At 38.6% G+C, this 22,083-nt stretch overlaps 3 protein-coding genes across 3 annotated transcripts in view; all 3 read right to left on the reverse strand.

The window, feature by feature from the left end:
- LOC146694334 (dehydrogenase/reductase SDR family member 11-like) overlaps window positions 1-22,083 on the reverse strand; it is a 122,514-nt gene that overhangs the window by 31,462 nt on the left and 68,969 nt on the right. The window lies entirely within an intron of this gene.
- LOC146694337 (uncharacterized) lies at window positions 9,806-13,533 on the reverse strand. Its single transcript, XM_085429678.1, has 6 exons — window positions 13,429-13,533; window positions 13,116-13,199; window positions 12,751-12,779; window positions 12,554-12,632; window positions 12,331-12,467; window positions 9,806-12,244 (listed from the first exon to the last, which is right to left on the reverse strand). The coding sequence occupies exons 1-6, from the start codon at window positions 13,531-13,533 to the stop codon at window positions 11,746-11,748; spliced, it is 933 nt and encodes a 310-aa protein (XP_085285804.1). The 3' UTR covers window positions 9,806-11,745.
- LOC146694338 (uncharacterized) lies at window positions 14,888-22,034 on the reverse strand. Its single transcript, XM_085429679.1, has 3 exons — window positions 20,916-22,034; window positions 15,042-19,844; window positions 14,888-14,949 (listed from the first exon to the last, which is right to left on the reverse strand). Exons 1-3 carry the CDS (start codon window positions 22,032-22,034, stop codon window positions 14,941-14,943), a joined length of 5,931 nt encoding a protein of 1,976 aa, XP_085285805.1. The 3' UTR covers window positions 14,888-14,940.

Below are 22,083 nucleotides of genomic sequence, written 5' to 3' on the forward strand. Positions count from 1 at the left end.
AATACTATAATTTAGCAGAAATACTATATTAGGCACAAATCTTATGAAAAGCAGAAATAGTATCATTTAGCAGAATAGTAATAACTTACAAAATTACAAATATGGAGGCATATTGAAACACAAATGCACAGATGGACACACAAACACAGGTTCTAATCCAGTCAACCAGTCTAACTATATTCAATTTAAATCCTACAATGACATGCTGCCAAATAAGGGCAGGGTCCTCTCTCTCCCACTAAACACACACACACACACACACACACACACACACACACACACACACACACACACACACACACACACACACAGACAGACACAGAGGGAGAGAGCTGCCGAATTTAAATCCACCAATCAGAGTGGCTGTTTACGTTTTCCCGCCAAAACAGGTGCATCTTTTTACACACGCAGGACAGAGAGGCACAGGATTATTGCAGCCTATTTCTCATAGTGAGGACTCCCCTCAAACAAATGACCATAATTTCCTAACCGTAGGGGCTAGAGCGGTCATTCTTACACCGTTTTGTTCAGAAGAGATGGGGGAATCTTCCAGTGTTAACAATTTATCATTAAAATATGAATTATTAAAGATATTAGACTTCTAATGCACCATAACTGAGCAGAGCGAAGCAAAAACTGCCTTGACTTGCCCTCAAACAACGCTTTGTAACTCGAAATCTATTTGGAGTATCGATATCATTCTTTCACCGTAAGAGACAGCAGGCTTTGGTGAACAGTCATGGAAATTTTCAGGTCTCTGTGGAAATCCAAAAAAAAGTTATGACGAGAGAAAAAAGTGGTTCATTTCCAGAGTTTTAAATCTGAAGAAATCTGAGCGAAGGACGAATTTCCTACCCTCAAACAAGTCCAACTCATTTCAGAACGGTAATAGGTGAGAAAGAAATTCTTGAATTGTGAGCGTCAGGGGTGTCTGAAGATATTCGGGGACAAGCCTCATGTCTTAAAGTCGCTTCGTTAAGGAGATATGACGATTCGAATATGCCTCTCATTACAGAAATCCAGCGATGATTTTGAACAAGCTCTCCATTGACTTTATATGGAGAGTTTTGAGACCTTGTGTTGGTCTGAGGAGATTTGCAAAAATTCTATAAATCCCACAACAATGATAGTGACATTTTCTGAAAGCCAGCAAAAATACCTACGTTTTGATGTATAATTTGTGGAAGTTGAGTGAAAATTGAGCAAGTAGCAAGAAGTTGTTCGGACGTGAAGTGAAAATTGCAAAACCTTCAGTGGCACACTGGAAGCCAAGAGCATAGCAACCATAACAACGCATGTATTTTGTGAAAAATCACAATTTTGCAACTCAAAACTTTAAGAGGCATAAAAGTAAAACAGTAAAACATTTGAAAAAGCTGAATCATACCTGAATAGCCCAATAATTTGTGAACATTTTAAAGTTTGAATGGTTGTTCTAGGTGAAAATATGAGGAAGTAGTTAAGTTTCAAAAACAAGCAAATTTTAGCAGAATTGCAGAAGTTTCCCATTCATTTCAATGGGACAAATTAAAGGAAAAAAGCTTAATATTTTAAAAAGTATAATAGTTAAAAATAGCAAAAATCGTAGCGTAAATTACCAGAAATAGCAGAATAGTTTAAAATTTGAACGGTGAAAATCGGCTGAAAATTGTGGAAGTAGTTAAGTGCCAAAAAGTGTACGGAAGCAACTAGAATAATAACTAGAAAAATTTGCATTTCCTGCGAAAATGCAGTGTGGATGCTTTAAGCTGAAGCTGTCTGCAAAAACTAGCTGAAAAAGCTGAAAAGTTGCAGAAATTGTAAAAACTTTGCAGAAGCAAAAGAAGTTTGCTAAAATGTAATAACTTAGCAGAACTGCAATATCTTAGAGGAAACATAATACTTGGCAGAAATACAATAGCATAGCAGAACTTAGCAGAAATATTGTGATTTACCAGAGACACTGTGATGAACTATGAATATTGTAATTTTAAATTAATACTATGTTTTAGCACAAATACTATAATTTGACAGAAATACTATCATTTGGCAGAAATACTATGTTTCAGCACAAATACTCTGGTTTAGCACAAATATTATAACATAGCATAAATACAATTATATAGCAGAAATGCTATATTTAGAAAGAAAAATATAATATAGTAGAAATAGTATGATTTAGCAGAAATACTGTATTTAGCACAAGTACCAAAAAGTAGCAGAAATACTATGATTGAGCAGAAGTACTAAGATGTAGTAAAAGTACTTTGATTTAACAGAAATACAATTATAGAGGAGTAATACTTTAAAATGGGAGAAATATTGATACACACACACATACACAGAGCCTAAAGGGAAGAGTATTTGTGCCATGGAGTGTTAAGAATGTGAGGTCCATATTAGAAAAGCTGGTAAAATCATAACAGTTTGCAGAATTGTAATAAATGATGAATATGAATTACTGGTCTGTGACAGTGTATTAATTTGTAGGGAAAAAAACATGTTGACCAAGGTGGAATCGAACCCACGATTTTTGGCTTGCAGACCCGTGTCATTACCAACTGCGCCACTGGGAAAGAGAGGAGCCGTCTTGAAAAACAGGGTGATGAGGAGTCAGAATTAGATCGCGGTGAGAGGCGAAAAACGCCGTTTTTTGGAGTTACAAAACGTTGTGTAACTCAAAAACTAGGTGGACTAGAGGCATATTTCTTGTGCTGGGTGAATCAGCGGACTTTGGTGTACTTTGACTGCGATTTTCATTGCTCTTTGTACAACCGTCGCTGAGATATGACGAGAGAGGAAACGGAAGACCTCAGACATGATTGGCTGGCTGGGAAGCCGTGCAGGCCCTGATATGTGATATGTGTCTGAGTTCGCACAGAGGATTGGCTGCCTGGCAGAAATATATAGAAATAGTATGATTAAGCATAAATACTACATTTAGCAGAAATACTATATTAAGCACAAATCCTATAAAAAGCAGAAATACTATATTAAGCAGAAATCCTATTAAAAGCAGAAATAGTATATTAAGCACAAATCTTATAAAATAGCAGAAATAGTTTGATTTAGCACAATAGTAATAAGTTAAACAGAAAAATTGGAAAAGCAAAATGGACAGCTGAAAAAATGCTGAACATGCTGAGAGTCCCTCAAATATACTTGTTAAATGAAAAAAATCAGCAAAAAAATATATAACAGCCACACAATCAGAAATATGTACACAGAAGGAAACACACATGCACAGAGAGACACACACAAGATCCAATTCAGTCAACCAGTCTAAATATATTGAATTTGAATCTTAGAATGAGATCATCCCATTAAAAGCCTTTCTCTCTCTCTCTCACACGCACACACACACACACACACACACACACACACACACACACACACACACACACACACACACACACACACACACACAGGGAGAGAGAAGTAAGTTTCTAGGTCAGCCTGGGAGCTGCTGAATTTGAATCCACCAATCAGAGTGGCTGTTTACGTTTTCCCGCCAAAACAGGTGCATCTGTTTACACAGGCAGCACAGAGAGGCACAGGATTATTGCAGTCTATTTCTCATAGTGACGACTCCCCTCAAACAAATGACCATAATTTCCTAACCGTAGGGGCTAGAGCGGTCATTCTTACACCGTTTTGTTCAGAAGAGATGGGGGAATCTTCCAGTGTTAACAATTTATCATTAAAATATGAATTATTAAAGATATTTGACTTGTAATGCACCATAACTGAGTAGAGTGAAGCAAAAACTGCCTTGACTTGCCCTCAAACAACGCTTTGTAACTCGAAATCTATTTGGAGCATTGATATCATTCTTTCACCGTAAGAGACAGCAGGCTTTGGTGAACAGTCATGGAAATTTTCAGGTCTCTGTGGAAATCCAACAAAAAGTTATGACGAGAGAAAAAAGTGGTTCATTTCCAGAGTTTGAAATCTGAAGAAATCTGTGCGACGGACGAATTTCCTACCCTCAAACAAGTCCAACTCATTTCAGAACGGTAATAGGTGAGAAAGAAATTCTTGAATTGTGAGCGTCAGGAGTGTCTGAAGATATACCGGGACAAGCCTCATGTCTTAAAGTCGCTTCGTTAAGGAGATATGACGATTCAAATATGCCTCTCATTACAGAAATCCAGCGATGATTTTGAACAAGCTCTCCATTGACTTTCTATGCAGAGTTTTGAGAGTTTGTGTTGGTCTGAGGAGATTTGCCAAAATTCTATAAATCCCACAACAATGATAGTGACATTTCCTGAAAGCCAGCAAAAATACCTACGTTTTGATGTATAATTTGTGGAAGTTGAGTGAAAATTGAGCACGTAGCAAACAGTTGTTCGGACATGAAGAGAAGACTGCAAAAGCTTCAGTGGCACACTGGAAGCCAAGAGCATAGCAACCATAACAACGCATGTATTTTGTGAAAAATCACAATTGTGCAACTCAAAACTTTAAGAGGCATAAAAGTAAAACGGTAAAAGATTTGAAAAAGCTGAATCACACATGAATAGCCCAATAATTTGTGAACATTTTAAAGTTTGAATGCTTGTTCTACGTGAAAATATGAGGAAGTAGTTAAGTTTCAGAAACAAGCAAATTTTAGCAGAATTGCAGAAGTTTCCCATTCATTTCAATGGGACAAATTAAGCTTAATATTTTAAAAAGTATAATAGTGAAAAATACCAAAAGACATAGCACACATTAGCAGAAATAGCAGAATAGTTTAAAATTTGAACGGTGAAAATCGGCTGAAAATTGCGGAAGTAGTTAAGTGCCAAAAAGTGTACGGAAGTCCCAAGAGGAACTCAATAGTGTGGATGCTTAAAGCATCCACACAATAATAATAATAACTAGAAAAATTTGCATTTCCTGCGAAAATGCAGTGTGGATGCTTAAAGCTGAAGCTGTATGCAAAAAGTAGCTGAAAAAGCTGAAAAGTTGCAGAAATTGTAAAAACTTTGCAGAAGCAAAAGAAGTTTGCTAAAATGGAATAACTTAGCAGAACTGCAATATCTTAGAGGAAACATAATACTTGGCAGAAATACAATAGCATAGCAGAATTTAGCAGAAATATTGTAACTTACCAGAAACATGATAACTTCTCAAAAATACAAGAATTTAGGAGAAATAGTATAAGATAACAGAAAGAATATATTTAGCCAAAAATACTTAAACATTACAGAAACACTATGATTTAGAAAAATAGTACAACAGAGCAGAAATATTGTGATTTACCAGAGACACTGTGATGAACTATGAATATTGTAATTTTAAATTAAGACTATGTTTTAGCACAAATATTATAATTTGGCAGAAATACTAAATTTAGCAGAAATACTATATTAAGCACAAATACTATGAAAAGCAGAAATAGTATGATTAAGCATAAATACTACATTTAGCAGAAATACTATATTAAGCACAAATCCTATAAAAGCAGAAATAGTATATTAAGCACAAATCTTATAAAATAGCAGAAACAGTATGATTTAGCACAATAGTAATAAGTTAAACAGAAAAATTGGAAAAGCAAAACGGACAGCTGAAAAAATGCTGAACATGCTGAGGGTCCCTCAAATATACTTGTTAAATGACAAAAATCTGCAAAAAAATTTATTACAGCCACACAATCACAAATATGTACACATGAGGAAACACACATGCACAGAGAGACCCACACACAAGATCCAATTCAGTCAACCAGTCTAAATATATTGAATTTAAATCTTAGAATGAGATCATCCCATTAAAAGCCTTTCTCTCTCTCTCTCTCTCTCTCTCTCTCTGTCACACACACACACACACACACACACACACACACACACACACACACACACACACACACACACAGGGAGAGAGAAGTAAGTTTCTAGGTCAGCATGGGAGCTGGTGAATTTGAATCCACCAATCAGAGAGGCTGTGCACTTTTCCCCACCAAAACAGGTGCATCTGTTTACACACGCAGCAGCACAGAGAGACACAGGATTATTGCAGTCTATTTCTCATAGTGACGACTCCCCTCAAACAAATGACCGTAATTTCCTAACCGTAGGGGCTAGAACGGTCATTCTTACACCGTTTTGTTCAGAAGAGATGGGGGAATCTTCAAGTGTTGACAATTTAATATTAAAATATGAATTTTTAGAGATATATGACATGGATGACTTGTTGACTTAGAAGCCACGAATTCCCCAATATGCAAATTTGAATGCCTGAGACCACATATGTGATTGGCTGGCTGGGAAGCCGTGCAGGCCCTGATTTGTGGATTTGAATTCCTCAGCCCTCAGATATGATTGGCTGGCTTAGAAGCCACGAAGTCCCCAATATGCAAATTTGAATGCCTCAGGACACTTATTTGATTGGCTGGGAAACTGTGCAGGCCCTGATTTGAAAATTTGAATGTCTCAGTCCTCACAGAGGATTGGCTGCCTGGGGACCTGGCAGAAGTATAGAAATACTATTATTAAGCATAAATACTACATTTAGTAGAAATACTATGTTTTAGCACAAATACTATAAAAAGAAGAAAAACTATAATTTAGCAGAAATACTATATTAAGCACAAATCCTATAAAAAGCAGAAATACTATAATTTAGAACAAATAGTATAAAAAGCAGAAATACTATAATTTAGCAGAAATACTATGTTAGGCACAAATCCTATAAAAAGCAGAAATACTATAATTTAGCAGAAATACTATGTTAGGCACAAATCCTATAAAAAGCAGAAATACTATAATTTAGCAGAAATACTATATTAGGCATATATCCTATGAAACGCAGAAATAGTATGATTTAGCAGAAATACTGTATTTAGCACAAGTACCGAAAAGTACCAGAAATACTATGATTTAGCAGAATAGTAATAACTTATTGAAACACAAATGCACAGAGGGACACACAAACACAGGCTCTAATCCAGTCAACCAGTCTAACTATGTTCAATTTAAATCCTACAATGACATGCTGCCAAATAAGGGCAGGGTCCTCTCTCTCCCACTAAACACACACACACACACACACACACACACACACACACAGACACACAGGGAGAGAGGACTAAGTTTCTAGGTCAGCCTGGGAGCTGCTGAATTTGAATCCACCAATCAGAGAGGCTGTTTACGTTTTCCCGCCAAAACAGGTGCATCTTTTTACACACGCAGCACAGAGACATAGACCTGCTTCTTTCAGTTTATTTCACATAGTGAGGATTCCCCTCAAACAAATGACCATAATTTCCTAACCATAGGGGCTAGAGCGGTCATTCTTACACCGTTTTGTTCAGAAGAGATGGGGGAATCTTCAAGTGTTGACAATTTATCATTAAAATATGAATTTTTAGAGATATATGACATGGATGACTTGTTGACTTAGAAGCCACGAATTCCCCAATATGCAAATTTGAATACCTGGAGCCCACATACATGATTGGCTGGCTGGGAAGCTGTGCAGGCCCTGATTTGTGGATTTGAATTCCTCAGCCCTCAGATATGATTGGCTGGCTTAGAAGCCATGAAGGCCCCAATATGCAAATTTGAATGCCTCAGGACACATATATGATTGGCTGGGAAACCGTGCAGGCCCTGATTTGAAAATTTGAATGTCTAAGTCCTCACAGAGGATTGGCTGCCTGGGGACCTGGCAGAAATATATAGAAATACTATGATTAAGCATAAATACTACATTTAGTAGAAATACTATGTTTTAGCACAAATACTATAAAAAGCAGAAATACTATAATTTAGCAGAAATACTATATTAAGCACAAATCCTATAAAAAGCAGAAATAGGATGATTAAGCATAAACACTACATTTAGTAGAAATATTATGTTTGAGCAAAAATCCTATAAAAAGCAGAAATACTATATTAGGCACAAATCCCATAAAAAGCAGAAATAGTATGATTAAGCATAAATACTACATTTAGTAGAAATACTATGTTTTAGCACAAATAGTATAAAAAGCAGAAATACTGTAATTTAGCAGAAATACTATATTAGGCACAAATATTATAAAATAGCAGAAACAGTATGATTTAGCACAATAGTAATAAGTTAAACAGAAAAATTGGAAAAGCAAAATGGACAGCTGAAAAAATGCTGAACATGCTGAGGGTCCCTCAAATATACTTGTTAAATGAAAAAATCAGCAAAAAAAATGCACAGGGAGAGAGAAGTAAGTTTCTAGGTCAGCCTGGGAGCTGCTGAATTTGAATCCACCAATCAGAGAGCCTGTGTACTTTTTCCCGCCAAAACATGTGCCTCTTTTTACACACGCAGCACAGAGAGGCACAGGATTATTGCAGCCTATTTCTCATAGTGAGGACTCCCCTCAAACAAATGACCATAATTCCCAAACCGTAGGGGCTAGAGCGGTCATTCTTACACCGTTTTGTTCAGAAGAGATGGGGGAATCTTCCAGTGTTTACAATTTATCATTAAAATATGAATTATTAAAGATATTTGACTTCTAATGCACCATAACTGAGTAGAGCGAAGCAAAAACTGCCTTGACTTGCCCTCAAACAACGCTTTGTAACTCGAAATCTATTTGGAGTATCGATATCATTCTTTCACCGTAAGAGACAGCAGGCTTTGGTGAACAGTCATGGAAATTTTCAGGTCTCTGTGGAAATCCAAAAAAAAATTATGACGAGAGAAAAAAGTGGTTCATTTCCAGAGTTTTAAATCTGAAGAAATCTGAGCGAAGGACGAATTTCCTACCCTCAAACAAGTCCAACTCATTTCAGAACGGTAATAGGTGAGAAAGAAATTCTTGAATTGTGAGCGTCAGGGGTGTCTGAAGATATTCGGGGACAAGCCTCATGTCTTAAAGTCGCTTCGTTAAGGAGATATGACGATTCGAATATGCCTCTCATTACAGAAATCCAGCGATGATTTTGAACAAGCTCTCCATTGACTTTATATGGAGAGTTTTGAGACCTTGTGTTGGTCTGAGGAGATTTGCAAAAATTCTATAAATCCCACAACAATGATAGTGACATTTTCTGAAAGCCAGCAAAAATACCTACGCTTTGATGTATAATTTGTGGAAGTTGAGTGAAAATTGAGCAAGTAGCAAGAAGTTGTTCGGACATGAAGTGAAAATTGCAAAACCTTCAGTGGCACACTGGAAGCCAAGAGCATAGCAACCATAACAACGCATGTATTTTGTGAAAAATCACAATTTTGCAACTCAAAACTTTAAGAGGCATAAAAGTAAAACAGTAAAACATTTGAAAAAGCTGAATCATACCTGAATAGCCCAATAATTTGTGAACAGTTTAAAGTTTGAATGGTTGTTCTAGGTGAAAATATGAGGAAGTAGTTAAGTTTCAAAAACAAGCAAATTTTAGCAGAATTGCAGAAGTTTCCCATTCATTTCAATGGGACAAATTAAAGGAAAAAAGCTTAATATTTTAAAAAGTATAATAGTTAAAAATAGCAAAAATCGTAGCGTAAATTAGCAGAAATAGCAGAATAGTTTAAAATTTGAACGGTGAAAATCGGCTGAAAATTGTGGAAGTAGTTAAGTGCCAAAAAGTGTACGGAAGCAACTAGAATAATAACTAGAAAAATTTGCATTTCCTGCGAAAATGCAGTGTGGATGCTTAAAGCTGAAGCTGTCTGCAAAAAGTAGCTGAAAAAGCTGAAAAGTTGCAGAAATTGTAAAAACTTTGCAGAAGCAAAGGAACTTTGCTAAAATGGAATAACTTAGCAGAACTGCAATCACTTAGAGGAAACTGTAAAGCTGAAGCTGTCTGCTGAAAATAGTTGAAAATAGCTGAAGAAGCTGAAGAAATCAAAGTCAGTGTTTAAAAAGTTGTTGAAATTTTAATAACTTTGCAGAAGAACATCAAGTTAGCAAAAATGTAATAACTTAGCAGAAATGCAATAACTTAGAAGAAACATAACAATTCAGCAGAAATGTTGTAGTTTACCAGAAGCTACAACTTAGCAGAAATGTAATAATTGATTAAAAAATTAATAACTTGGCAGAAATATTACAACTTACCAGAACTGCTATAATTTTGCAGAAATGTAATTATTAGGAAAAAAATTTATACAGATAACAGCTGAAAACGATGAAGTAACCTCAAAGTTACTTGTTTAACTGTGAAAAATGACCAGAAACATTAGAAAAGAAAGAAAACCAATTCAATTCAATTTATATAGCAAGAAATCACAACAAAAGTCACCTTAAGGCGCTTCATAGATACAGAGAAAAACCCAACAATCATATGACATATGACCCCTATGAGCAAGCACTTTGGCGACAGTGGGAAGGAAAAACTCCCTTTTAACAGGAAGAAACCTCCAGCAGAACCAGGCTCAGGGAGGGGCGGCCATCTGCTGCGACCGGTTGGGGTGAGAGAAGGAAGACAGGAATACCAGCCAGCAGATAAACTGATGTGAAACAAAACCAAGGTAAAATTGCAGAATTTACACAGTTGGTGAAATGTAAAAATGGCAACATAAAAACCCCAAACAAACAAACAAAAAAAAACCAAACAACATTTAGTTAATAAATGCACAAGATGATTCGATGATAAATATGGTACCAATCTACAAAATACTGTCGAAATGAAGTCCACATTGTGATATATTTCAGGTGTGGAGAGTCACACAGCTAAACAATCGATGTGCATATTTAAAGAATCAAATAAAGAACATTGTTGTGGAATAAATTACAGTGAATAATAATCACTGCCCTGCGTTAGAGAGTGACTTATGATGATGTATTAATTGGCTTAACTTTACCTCTAACAGCTTTTCACATAGTGCTGTGACCAGGGTGAAATCCATCATAAAGTAACTGTAAACAGTAGAACCATTAGCATGAATGTTATGGTTCTACCCTGATCAAAACTCAAGTCTGCTGTTTGACCTGATATAAAATGATAAAGAGGAACACATATAAATGACCTTTATGAACTTTTCAAAATGACTTTATATGTCTGACCCATTATCTATATATATTAGAGCAGATGTGGAAAACCACTGTTAGACCTACTCTATACTAACACAAACACAGTCAAAAATTCATTGCTAGTGTGACATGTGGTCCTTTTTGCCTTTGACCAATGATATGCTGGTTACTTGGACCAGTTTAGTATTTGCTGTCACAGAGGAATGTTAACCATAAATCCAAAAGACAAAACTGAAAAAATATGTTAATTGCAAACATGTTTTTGCTTAGTAAGAGGATTGAAATTACATGGAAACTGTCACCTTAAAGCCTCATTGTAAATATCATCACAAACAGATGTTTTCCACACGGTTAACAAAGCTCCACCACATCCAATCACTGCATATAAATCTAAAAGAAAACAACAACAAATAAAATGTAATTAACACAAGTGAAGTCTAAGGAGCTTGGAAAGAAAAGCGTCTGGACTTCTTTGAGTTCCTTGAAGACGTTTCACCTCTCATCCGAGAAGCTTCTTCAGTTCTAAGGGTCAATGGTGGAGAGTCCCAGATTTAAACCCAGTGGGAGTTTCCCCCCAAAGAGGGACAAAGAACCCCCTGATGATCCTCTACCTAATCACATGAGCCAAGGTGTGAAAGTGGGTGTGGGTCCCAATCAGCCAGGGTTTCGGGTGAGCTCATTGTGAAACCTGGCCCCACCCTATCATGTGATTTCCCGAGGTCAGGAAATCACCCACGCCCACTCCCAGGATGTGAGTGGACGTTACGGTGTCTGGGGAGGGAACTCAAAACTGGATTATAGATGGCAGACAGTTGGTGTCATAAACCACCGCCTCTGTTTAAAGATGGTCGCTCACAGTGGACGTAAATGGCTTCTTTCACTCCTCCATCTGTCCAAAATGTGAACATTGGCATCCTCAAAGACTGACCTTTGTCCTTTAGATGCAGATGAACTGCTGAGTCTTGTCCCGTGGAGGTGGCTCTTCTATGTTGTGCCATGTGCTTGTGAAGTGGCTGTTTGGTCTCTCCGATGTAGAAGTCTGGGCATTCCTCGCTGCACTGTACAGCGTACACCACATTGTTAAGTTTGTGTTTAGGAGTTTTGTCTTTCGGGTGAACCAGTTTCTGTCTGAGTGTGTTACTGGGTCTGAAGTACACTGGGATGTCGTATTTGGAGAAAACTCTCCTGAGTTTTTCTGATACACCGGCTACATAGGGGATGACAATGTTGTTGTGTCTGTCTTTCTTATCCTCCCTCGCTGGTGTCTGATGTTCTTTTCTGTGAAGCTGGAATGCAGGCACACTGGACGAGCTTATTCTAAAAAATACAGAAAAAGGAACATTTTATTTGTGTTAAGGCCTAAAAACTACAAATAAGTTATACAATGAACAATATTGAAATACCTTATAGGTGCTGCAGGCCATATAACCAGAATCCAGAGCAATCTCACACTCACATGATGGTGAGGAAAGACATGAGCTCTGCAATGAGGTTTGAAGGCCTCAGTTGGGACACGGAAGAACTCAGAAGACAGCAATACCTGCACAGAGAGACAGAGTAGAAAAAGCATAGATTTGTAATCCATAATGTGAATTAAAACTCAAAAAGTGGTCTAACAGTGTGCACATCTGATCGGGTGTGAAGTTGGTCCTGTCTTCCAAGGACCTGTCTTCTTGCAGTCGTTTTCTGACAGTCTCCACTGCCTCTGTAGTGGGTATGCAAGTGAAGAGAGAGACTACATCAAAGGACATCATGAGAACCTTCACAGACATGACACAAGGGAAGACTTTTGATTTAATAACTAAGCTTAAAACAAGTGTTACCTTTGAATATTTGTGGGAAAAATCTGATGCTACCCGAAGAATACAAAGCCACACTGGAAATGATGACAGGCTTGCAGCCCTCTGTCTTCCTGGAGTGAGGTACCCGATCAGTAGAAGTGAATTGACAGAAGTCAGTGTCTGTAAGAGTGGCCAAACACTGATACTCTGTCCACTTGCGTAGAGTCTAAGAAGCTGGAATGCAGGCACACTGGACGAGCTTGTTCTAAAAAATACAGAAAAAGGAACATTTTTTTTGTCTGTAGAAACCCTGAAAACTACAAATAAGTTATACAATGAACAATGTTGAAATACCTTATAGGTGCTGCGGGCCACATAACCAGAATCCAGAGCAATCTCACACTCACATGATGGTGAGGAAAGACATGAGCTCTGCAATGAGGTTTGAAGGCCTCAGTTGGGACACGGAAGAACTCAGAAGACAGCAATACCTGCACAGAGAGACAGAGTAGAAAAAGCATAGATTTGTAATCCATAATGTGAATTAAAACTCAAAAAGTGTCAACAAGTATAATCATTTGAGTGTGGAATTATTTATGCAATAAACAGGATTTTAATTAATTAATTGAATTAAAAACACTGACATTTTTTTTTATCAAAGATAAAGAATGATACCTCTCTCTGCTCTGAGGATCACTGAGCATCTCTGACAGGAAATACAGTTTCCTCAGTATGAGTCATCATTGATGGTCTCAGAGGTGTGTAGTGTGGTAGCATGATGATGGTCTCCAGATCAGGCAGGAGGTCAGGTGATGGGTGTGTCATCTTCTCCATTGAAGACACACTGGTATGGCAATTCATAACACAGCAGTCTCCTTGTGGCATGTAGTTATCTGTGCAGTCCAGCACTGATGGATCAGGTTTGGCTCAGTAGTTCATGAAGATGGTGTCTGAAAAAATATATCTAACAAAACACGTGCTTATAACACCACCCACCCAGCTCAGCCCCCAAGTGTCTATGTAATGCTGGTATGGGGTGTCGGTTACTAAGTCTAATTAGTGCATCAGAAAGCGGGGGCTACACCTAAAGCCCACACTTTTTGATGTCTTTGTTTATTAGCAGCTTTTTCCAGCTGCTCAGAGAATTCTGACTTGGCCTTTATCCACCCAAACCCAAACCCACCCGGATAAAGGCCAAGTCAAACTCACACACCATACCAGCATTACATAGACACTTGGGGGGGTGATCTGGGTGGGTGGTGTTAAACTGTAGTCGGGAACTTTCAGAAAACTATCCATTTACTTCTAAATCAGTTTTTATACATATTCTGTAAGCTGTACTAATGTTTTTCTCTACATAATGTATCATTATAGACATCTCTGGTAGCCTAAAGATAGTTTATAACTTTTGACATTTTTTACCTGTAAAACATGATAAGCAAAAACTCATTCATCACAAAAACTTTTGATTCTACAAAAGCTACTATAATCAAGAAAATATAATTGTCTGTATTTATTCATGTGACCCATAATAAATACCTGCATTTATGTGGGATTTATTTATTTACTATTTCATATTTTCAAGCCCTTGGAGGGGAAGATCTCGTTTGTTGAGCTACATACGTCACAGTAAAAAGATTTAGTCATTTAAAACATGAGAATAAAAGAAATGATGTTGGTTTAATAAATGTTGCAGCACATTTCAGATCAGAGGTGCATGATAGCAGATGTTCTCTGCTCTGCATGAAGTTCAGCAATGATTTGGTGAAATGATTAATAACATTGCAATAAGAAAGGGTCTTCTTACAGACAGAGTAGGGAAGACAATTTTTTCAATGAAAAATATTTTTCATGCTCTACAATCAGTAAACTCTGTAACAAACATGATCTGTAATTGTTTCAAAACTCACCAGACGACTTCATGATTGGCTCGAGGACAGGACACAAAACACAGGGTTGTGGTAACTGTAATATGATCTCAGAACACCTGAATATAGACATTTCTGTGGCTGAGAAATAAAAATGAGGTCAAGCAGGGTGTTCTTGTCTGTAGTGCCAGAAGTGATCAGCTGTGAATACCCTCTCGACTGAAACTGCTCCAGAATCTGTTTTCTTCCACTCTGCAACTGGTTCTCATTAAAATCTCCACACACAATTATTGGGTGACAGTCCATTATTTCAAGTGAATCTAAAAGACTTACCAGGTTTTGCATGAATGGTGTCAAACTGTAGTCAGGGGGTCTGTACACAACAGCAATGAGTGCAGGGAATGGAGCCTGAACCTTCAACACTAAAAACTCAAGATCAGTGACATTATGTAGATACTGTTTTACCTGAACCTGAAAATGATTCCTCAAATACACAACAACTCCCCCACCACTTCTGCTGGCCATGTGAGGAAAGTTTGTGTAGGACACATGTCTGTTGCGTTTGAACATGGTGTAGCCATCCAAATGAAGACTGTCTGCAACAAAGGAGCCTTGAAGGTGAGACTCAGTGAGACACAAAACATCTGCTAAACACATTTCATGATGACTCTTGATGTCACTGATGTGAGATGGCAAACCCTCCGTATTGTGATGGATCAGTGTAAGAGTGTCAAGTCTGCTGGCTGTTTCTCTGACCTGAAGAAGAGGCATCATTTCCTCAACACTGGCTTGTCTCATGGTTTGGAGCGCTGCAGTTACCTCGGGATTGGCGTAAATCTTTTTCTCATCCAAGTCCTGCAAATAGAGTCCACTGAGAGACGTCACCCTGCTGAGAGCAACGTAAGCCATACCTGGTTCAAAAATGTTCTTCATTGAAACTACAGCTGTCTGTGTTGTAAGACCCTGAGTTTTGTGAATTGTGCAAGCGAATGCTAGCTTTACAGGAAACTGTCTGCGTACTGCTCCTTTAAACTTCAGACTCTCCTCTGCTCTCTCAATGTAAACCAGATCATCAGATGCTGCATTAGCACTGCGGTTGTGTCTCATAGGCTGCCGGTTGTCCATCCTGAGCCCCAGTTTAATTATGTGTCCATCATTTTCAGATCTCACCACCTTTACCAGTATACCAAAAGCACCGTTGACCAAACCGTTTAGTGTGTCCAAGTTTCTGGTCAGCATGACTCGAGCTCCTTCAGCAACATTCAGAGTGTCAGGTAAATCATTTCTCCCACCTGTAAATGGTTTGTCTCTTCGTTCCATTCTGCCTGTACATTTATCCTTCTGGAAATCGTCTGCATTGATGATTATGATGTTTGAATGAAGCTTCTTCAGGGTATCTGTGTTGTGGGATTCCACATTCTTGTTGGTGGCATAAATGTGTAAGACCTCAGTTGGACATTCTTCTGGTGCAGTCACAGCCTGTGACAACAAATCTCTGTCGCACTGAGAAAGCTCATCTGTCTTTTCTTTGACTCTAATCCTGTTCAGCATCTCTGCAAAGGCCACATCATCTTTCTGACGCATGATCTCGGTTAGAGTGATCATCTGAAAATGTTCCTGCCATAGGTCAATCTGTTCTGGATCGTAAACACAGAGAGGTTTAGACTGTCGCACTGGTGGCAGCTGGTAAAAATCTCCAACAGCTAAAACTGACATTCCACCAAAAGGTCTCTGAGTGCCTTTGATTTGTTTCAGTCTTGCATCCACATAAGCAAAAAGGGGTTTTGAAACCATTGAAATCTCATCAATAACAATAATTTCAGCATTCATCAGCTCAGATCTGACTTCATCCAGTTGGTTACCAAGTCCTTGAATGGGTGGTTTCAGACTCCTGGGTAGTTTCAGTAGAGAATGTAATGTAGAGCCATTGATAGAAAAAGCTGCTGTACCGGTAAATGAAGTCAGTAAAACAGTTGGATTTGATATGTCAGCTTCTTCTGCATTAGCAGGCAGTCTGCTCAGGATCTTTGATGCTTCAGAATGAATACACTTAATCAGATGTGACTTTCCAGTTCCTGCACCACCATTGATATAGAAGAAAAATGGATCTGGGTTCAAACCACAAACTCGCTGAATACACCAGTCTCTTATAGTATAGAACACGCAGGCCTGCTTCTGGTTCAGATTCTGATACATTACACGTACCACGGCTGGATCTACTGCAGGTTGTTCTCTGATGGCTCTGATCTCTGTTACAGCATCAGACTGACGACTGTAGTCGGGGACATTCTCCTGTTCGTTCTCATCATCAGAATGTCTCTCAGGAAGATTCTCATCACATTGCAGCCTCACAACTTCAGATTCAGGAGCAAGATTACACCATTCATCAATCACAACATCCCTATTTTGTTCAAACTCTTCCAGTGCACTCTCAATATCCTCAGAGTTCTTCTCATACTTGTCTTTATTTCTTTTCACAACCCTTTTCACAGACTCACTGTGGTCTGAACATGGAAGTCGTACAAAACCTGAGTTGTAGAAGGACTGATAGGTTTGGAACCCTTGTGGTTTCAGTTCCTGCTCTGATCTGTGTGGAAGGTAAAGTCTCAACAGTCGACCATAATATTGCTCAGGATCTTTTTCCTGTGAACAGTGGTAATATCTGATTATAGCTGGTTTATCATTCTTTCGCCTTTGTACAAATCCAAGCTGGTTTAGAAGAGGAAGCACATCTTTTCCTTCATTTGGACCACTCACCAACCTGCACAAGGCAGCAAAATCAGCCAGTGACATTTCCTCATATTCTGGGGTCTCAGGTCTGCATTTGTATTTATCACTCAAACTTGTCATCCAAATATTACAACTGTCGTGTGTTGTGCTTTCCAGGAAGCTCATGGGCCGACTCATTTTTACTGGGTTATCATCTGTTGGTACAAATACAACACTGCGGGAACATTTTTTCATTTTTAGGCCACAGACTCGAGTCACACACTCCTGTGCGCTGATTTCTCTCTTTTTTGAGTAAGCCTGCATCACAGCTCTCATTTCATCACACTCATTGACGGTGTTCTTATCAGAGTTGTCAATAACTGTCTTCAGGTATTCAGAGAGGCCAGATTCTTTCTTTGTTATATATTTACAGAGGTATTCTATACATGAATAGGCATTCAAAATGAATGAGACATCTAAATTAGAGTTCCAGGCTTCAAGCAGGTCTGGGTTGTAATTGTTGATCCAACACTCATTTGGGTCACGTTTCAGAATCAGAGCTGTTTTCTTGTTTATGTCTTGGAGGCATTGTTCATACTCATTCATTGTTAAGTTGCAACGTGACAGAATCTGCTCTATGGTGAGGGAAGCAGCTTCAGGTTCCTTCAGCAGGTTCAACAAAGGTCTGAGTTTGGCTTTTGCAGCTTCAGTGTCTGAATCCTCATCCTGTCTCACAATCATTGTTCTTGTGGCTGGTGGTTTGGGAAACCCAAATCTACAACCAGAGTTCACACTCTTAAAGCATGTCTTTGTGTGGTTTTTGCTGTGCTTTTGTAGCTCAGTGACTTTTTTGTGCAGTTCAGGTTGTTTTTCTGGATCAGGGAGTTGAGCTGAGATGTATCTGTCAACAAAGTCACAGACAGTTTGGTCGTCATCCACATCTGCTTCTACCTTTTCTCGAATCCACAGCAACATGTGTATATGCGGACTACCTCTGTGCTGGAACTCAACTCTGTAAAAGTAATCAATGATCTCACCAAGGGGCTGTGCAGGAGAAAAAAGCAAATCTCTGAACAAAGCCTCAACACGTTTATCAAACATTCGCATGGTGGTTACTGGATTTGATCTTAGAATTTCACACTTTTCTGACCAGTCCAGGGCTTCAAAATCAACCTCTTCACCTTGCTGTCTCTTTATTGCTTGAATCACTTCAGGCCATCTCATCTCAGCAGCAGAGAAAGTGACAAAGAACTGAGGTGTTCCTATTTGGCGAACCATGCTGAATAGATCTCTGGTAGTTTTCTGCCAGTAAGCTGGAGTTCCTCTGAGTGGCTGCATAAATCTGATTGCATCTTTATTTCTTACCAGCTTCTCTACTTCTGTCTTACTTTGTAACATTCCTGATGTGATTTTGCGTCCATCTTTGGTCATAGTTTTACCTTTCCTTAGCTGTATCGTCATACTGGAATTAGCCAAGTGTATTTCAGTGACAAACTGTGAGAAAAACAGGTAATTTGTGTCTTTAGCAAATCTTGCATCAATGTTGAAAAGCCTTGATTTGAAGTAAGCACTTGGTGTGAGTTTAAGAAGTCTCTTTTCATCCAGTGTATTCTGACCAGTAGGAAACTGCACAGGAAATGCCATGGCTTCCAAATGAGGAGTTCTGAAGAAGCTAACAGGATTGTTTCTTTCTGCAGGAGCCACACAATATGTGTTATCAGTGAAACAGAGAATCTCTTCTGAAATGTCTACAGGCTGCAGACAACTTTCTAGAGCAAAACCTCCATTGTTCAAATCACTTTCTGGTTCATCTGGATTTTGTTCCTCTGGTTGTTCATCACAGGATTGCATATTAATATCTTGGTCACTTTGAGACTCACTTTCACACAAAAGGGCATCTTTTTCATAGTTGTCAATTTCCATTAAATCTGCTTCATTATAATCATCACTTGCCATGCTGGCTTCATCACTGCTGTCATCATCAGGTAACGTTGGATCACAAAGCAATGCATCATCTCTGATAATAATATCTGTGTACTGTGGATGAATTTGTTTGAGTTTACGCAGAGCTTGAATGAGTTTAGACCAGGTGACAGTCTGGAACAGCTGATGGCCTTTGTAGCACAGTCGTCTTTTCAGCTTTATCCTCATGATCTGTGATTGGCTTCTGATCCTCGGTAAACTGTCAACTGTTTGTTGGACCTCAGATGGTACACACACCACATTACCACGTATGAGTCTCTGTCTCCCCTTTGGAAGAGGAATAATCTTAGCAAATGGTATGCATTTGGCAATCAGATGTCTCTCCAGAATGTTGAGATCACAAAGTTCAGCTGGAATATCCTGCAGTTCTAAACCATTAACAGCAGCAAGCCTGGGCATGCATCCACTTTTGAGGGAACTGTGACATGTGTGACAGATATACTCTTTTTTTCTCTCAACAGGAAAGCTGCAGTGATCATGACATGCTTCATCACACACATGAACAAATTTACCAGTTAGGCACTGATGAGCTACAGTCTGGTGTTTTGAGTAATTTTCTCTTTTGCAGATTTTCACCTGATTAGGAAAAGAAGCTTTTAGACAAACAGTACAAACATAAGATGGTGCTGACTTAATGTTTGATCTGAAACGAGATATGGCCTCATTCATTAAAGTGTTCTCTGGATGACACTGTAAACTCTCAGCTGGTCGATGCATCTGGCGATATTTCCGTTTTATATTCATTGCACATCTGATATTATGCATCTGTCTGAAAGAAAAACCGTTCCAATATTTTACTCTCATTCGTTCTCTCATATTGTCCTTGTGTTGTTGCTGAAATTGTTTTTCTTCTCCATACCGCTTTGTCATATAAGATCGTTTTTTCTGTTTAAAATCTTCGCTTTTTTTATATAGGTTATATACATATGACCTCATGTAAGCTTTATGTTTCTCTCTGAATCCAGCACAAGTTCTGTATATTCTTCTTATACGCTCTTTCTGCTTTTCTCTGAATATGGGAGACTCTCTATATGTTCTTGTTACACGTTCCTTCTGCTTTTCTCTGAATATGGGAGACTCTCTATATGTTCTTGTTACACGTTCCTTCTGCTTTTCTCTGAATATGGGAGACTCTCTATATGTTCTTGTTACACGTTTCTTCTGCTTTTCTCTGAATATGGGAGACTCTCTATATGTTCTTGTTACACGTTCCTTCTGCTTTTCTCTGAATAGGGGATTGTCTTTATATGTCCTTATGACACATTCTCTTTTTCTCTCTCTAATTTTAGCACTTTCCCTATACATCTTTCTTAAATGTTCTCTCTGTTTCTCCTTATAGGTAGCATTTAATTTATACAATTCATTTTTGTACATGCTCTTTTTCTGTCTGTGATCAGGATCATTACACTTCTTAGTTGAGTTTTTTTTCTTTGTCTTGAAGCTTTCATCAAACCTGTACATCTGCCTTTCTTTCTTCTTCTGATTTTCCTTTCTCTGTGGTACTTTTTCTTGGGCTAATAATCTTCTCCTTATTTTTCTCCTTTGCTGTTTATTATATTTCAGCAGTTTATCTGAGAGTTCCTCTGTTATATTAGTTAAACAGTAGGCAGTGTTTGAATCATTCTGAGGAACAGAATCTGATGTTACCTGCGTTTCTCTCACAGAGGATGCAGATGTTTCTTTTTCTAAATACTCAGAAGGAAGATGGTTGTTTTCAGTAGCAGCTGTCTCATTTGAATAATCCACTCTGGATGATGTCACTTCAGTCGTTAAAGTGTCTCTCACAGTCTTCTGTGTCTGGTCAGTAGATCTTTGGGAGTTTATTTCATGAACGGCTTCATTTAAAGCTGGTGCTGTAACAGTTGTAGCTGTTTGTCTGTATTCGGTGGTTTGATTAGCATCTCTTTGGTCAGCAGCGTTTTCACTGTGAAACTCGATGGGCTGTAGCTCATAAGTGCAGCTTGGTGCGATGCTGAACATTCTGTACAAACGTTTGATCCTGTCAATCATGTCATTAAGACGTGTGAATTTCAACATAACTGCAGTTCCACCACTTACACTTAGCGACAATGGCATACCAGTAGACTTACGTGGGTGAGGATCAAAATATGCATATTCACCTGAAGTCAGCCTGCTAACAGCGATGACTGTTCCTCCCATGACTAGCAAAGCATAGCGAACGTCTGAAGCCAAACACTGTAATCCCTGTTCAAGGCTCGGAAAGTGATCTGTACCATCAAATGTGCCGTAATGAGCAAACTGAGACATGTCGACTTGATACTCGTGTGTGCGGCTGGTAACAACTGAGGGAAGTTCATCGCAGGCTAGAAACACACTGTTCACAAACCTCAGTCTGGCATCTGAATAGACGGCATGGCCTTTGTCCAACACACGGTTTAGATCTGCTCTGGTAATAAATTCATCCTCGTGTAAGAATGACAGGAAAACCAAACTGTTAGCCATGCATTGCTGATTCCGGTACTTTCCATACCTAGGAGCGGCCTGGCTTCGGGAAGCACAGACGCTACTCACTCGTGGACTTTCACTGTTTGTAACCTGTACATGAGACTGTCCTGGAGCTTGTCCATCATGCTGTGTTTGTACAGTTAGCTGGGGTTTAGTCTGGATTACCTGCATAACTTCAGGCTCTGGGACAGACACTGAGGGAACACTTCTCTTTACCACATCTGCATAAGACACTGTGGCTGTCTCTCCATCATGCTGTGTTTGTACAGTTAGCTGGGGTTTAGTCTGGATTACCTGCATAACTTCAGGCTCTGGGACAGACACTGAGGGAACACTTCTCTTTACCACA

Source organism: Copadichromis virginalis, linkage group LG14 (genome assembly GCF_057382275.1).
Source record: "Copadichromis virginalis isolate Kocher_CV1m ecotype Utaka linkage group LG14, C_Virginalis_male_GT1.1, whole genome shotgun sequence".
NCBI lineage: Eukaryota > Metazoa > Chordata > Actinopteri > Cichliformes > Cichlidae > Copadichromis > Copadichromis virginalis.

Bases quoted from the DNA above. Each gene is read 5' to 3' on its own strand.
- LOC146694337 (XM_085429678.1), bottom strand. From the start codon at position 13,533: ATGACACACCCATCACCTGACCTCCTGCCTGATCTGGAGACCATCATC. The intron at 12,633-12,750 runs GTAACACTTGTT...TACCCACTACAG, and splicing joins TTTCCCACAAATATTCAAAG to AGGCAGTGGAGACTGTCAGA. The intron at 12,468-12,553 runs GTGCACACTGTT...CTCTCTGTGCAG, and splicing joins AACTTCACACCCGATCAGAT to GTATTGCTGTCTTCTGAGTT.
- LOC146694338 (XM_085429679.1), bottom strand. From the start codon at position 22,034: ATGCAGGTAATCCAGACTAAACCCCAGCTAACTGTACAAACACAGCAT. The intron at 19,845-20,915 runs GTAACATCAGAT...TTTCCTAATCAG, and splicing joins CCTCTGTGAGAGAAACGCAG to GTGAAAATCTGCAAAAGAGA.